This window comes from Seriola lalandi, unplaced genomic scaffold (genome assembly GCF_002814215.2).
Source record: "Seriola lalandi dorsalis isolate HSWRI2012SDOR001 ecotype SW California unplaced genomic scaffold, Sedor1 jcf7180002001678, whole genome shotgun sequence".
Lineage (NCBI taxonomy): Eukaryota > Metazoa > Chordata > Actinopteri > Carangiformes > Carangidae > Seriola > Seriola lalandi.
This window is the reverse complement of record NW_019472336.1, coordinates 1-1,746: the sequence shown is the minus strand read 5'-3', so window position 1 is coordinate 1,746 and position 1,746 is coordinate 1. Positions and strand designations below refer to the sequence as shown.

General features: G+C 38.8%; 1 protein-coding gene across 1 annotated transcript; it reads left to right on the top strand.

The window, feature by feature from the left end:
- Positions 1–213: 213 nt before the first annotated feature.
- Positions 214–1,604, top strand: LOC111664672 (cilia- and flagella-associated protein 263-like; the record flags this gene model as incomplete). Its single annotated transcript, XM_023419364.2, has 5 exons — positions 214–324; positions 569–667; positions 803–910; positions 1,066–1,221; positions 1,378–1,604. Coding segments are annotated over 5 exons (615 nt in total), but the record flags the coding sequence as incomplete, so codon positions are not given.
- Positions 1,605–1,746: the final 142 nt, after the last annotated feature.

Genomic DNA, 1,746 nt, shown 5'->3' with positions numbered 1-1,746 from the left:
GTACAGAAATTATTTCTTTTTGTTAAAGTAAATGGGCGAATAACACACTCTATTGATAACTCTTTAATGAGAGGGACAAAGAGATGGGATATTGAGTGATTATTACTTTTACTCACTTCTTTGCTTATATTTGCTTTCTCCAGTACATCATTTTCCTTCCGTTGTCCACATTGTCTGCTCTGTTCACAAACACACATAAAAAAACTCAAACAGGTCACTCAGTTGGAGAAGTTAAATCTGAACATCCAGACACTGAGGGTCCAGGAGAAAAAGCTCCAGCAGCAGCTTCAACAGAAAAAAGACATGGGAAAAGCTGAGTACGAGGTAGAGAATGAAAGACAGGGTCTATACAGAGAGCCTGAGAGAGCAGAGTTGAATGTGTAGTTTGTGAGTTACAATGTTTTGCAAGAGAACAGTGAATCACAGCCTGTGTCTTTTTCTAACAAGGGTTATGTGCTTGTAACTATATCTACTTAAAAATGTTACCTGTTCAATGTGGATTATAATTTCCCTTTATTTTTTCTAGTAAATAAATGTAACAATGTATGGTGCTGTGTGTTTTATCTAGGAAATTTTCCAGGAGTACAATGAGCTGAGAATTGACCAAAATCTGGATGAACTTCAAGTCAACAGTTTGAAAGTACAACGTGTCCTCAGTTCACACAAGGTGACTTGTTAAAATTTTGCTTGACAGGGACGTTTCTAGTGTAATTTAGTGTAGATTTATGAACCATATCCATACTCCAACCATTTGTTGCAACGTTGATCCCTTCATCTTGTGTGTATGTGTGCGTGTGAACAGGAGAAGCTGCAGAATGTGACATGGGAGTCTACAGAGTTGAGCAATGACATCACCAGCAGGAAGCAGATGCTTGCAAAAATTGAAGAGGAGATCCAGCATAATGAGAAGGTTAGTTATTAGTCCAAAGATTAGTCAAAGTTATGAATCTAACTTTAAGATCAGTGTGTGTGTGATCAGTTCTTTTAATTCTTCTTTAAACTTTATTCAGTGTCTCCTGCCCTTTAAACAAACTCCCTTTGTGTGCTTCATCCCTCCATTGTCAGGAACGTTTAAAGGCAGAGGCCCTCAACCAACACCTGCGCTGCCAGATGTCAGATTATCAGGCTCCTGATATCACTGAGTACATGCATGTCAAGGACAAACACAAAAAGCTGCAACAGAGCATTCACACTTGGGAGAGGAAAGTTGGGATTGCTGAGGTAAACCAATATTTTTTTCCCCCCAAAGAGAATCAGAAGTGCAATATCTTCTTTTCCACTTTTATCATACTACAATATGCCTCAGTCCAGCTGGGGAAAAAATTGTTGTGGGACAATTTCGAAAACAAAGGACTCTTTCTTCTCTGTTTTCACCAGATGGCCTTGAAGACCCACACTAAAGCCTGGAGCAAACAGAGAGCCACTCTTACTCCTGCAAACAGTGCTGTGGCTGGAGCGAGGTCTGGGGAACACCAAATCCCAGTTAAGCTCCCATACATAGCAGAACACAACACATAAAGAAGCACAAGGCCTACAGGATTCATTAAAGAATGAATGGGCGGAGGATGGAGACGGTGCGACAGTTGCAAATGCCCTGTTTCACATTATTACAGTTATTCAACATTTGATGATTTATCATAACAATTTGATATTTCAAGATTTTTACCATGCATCATGATAAATGTAAAAGCTCCATCAAACCCATAATACATTAAATAATAAAAATAACTTCTTATACTGTACTTA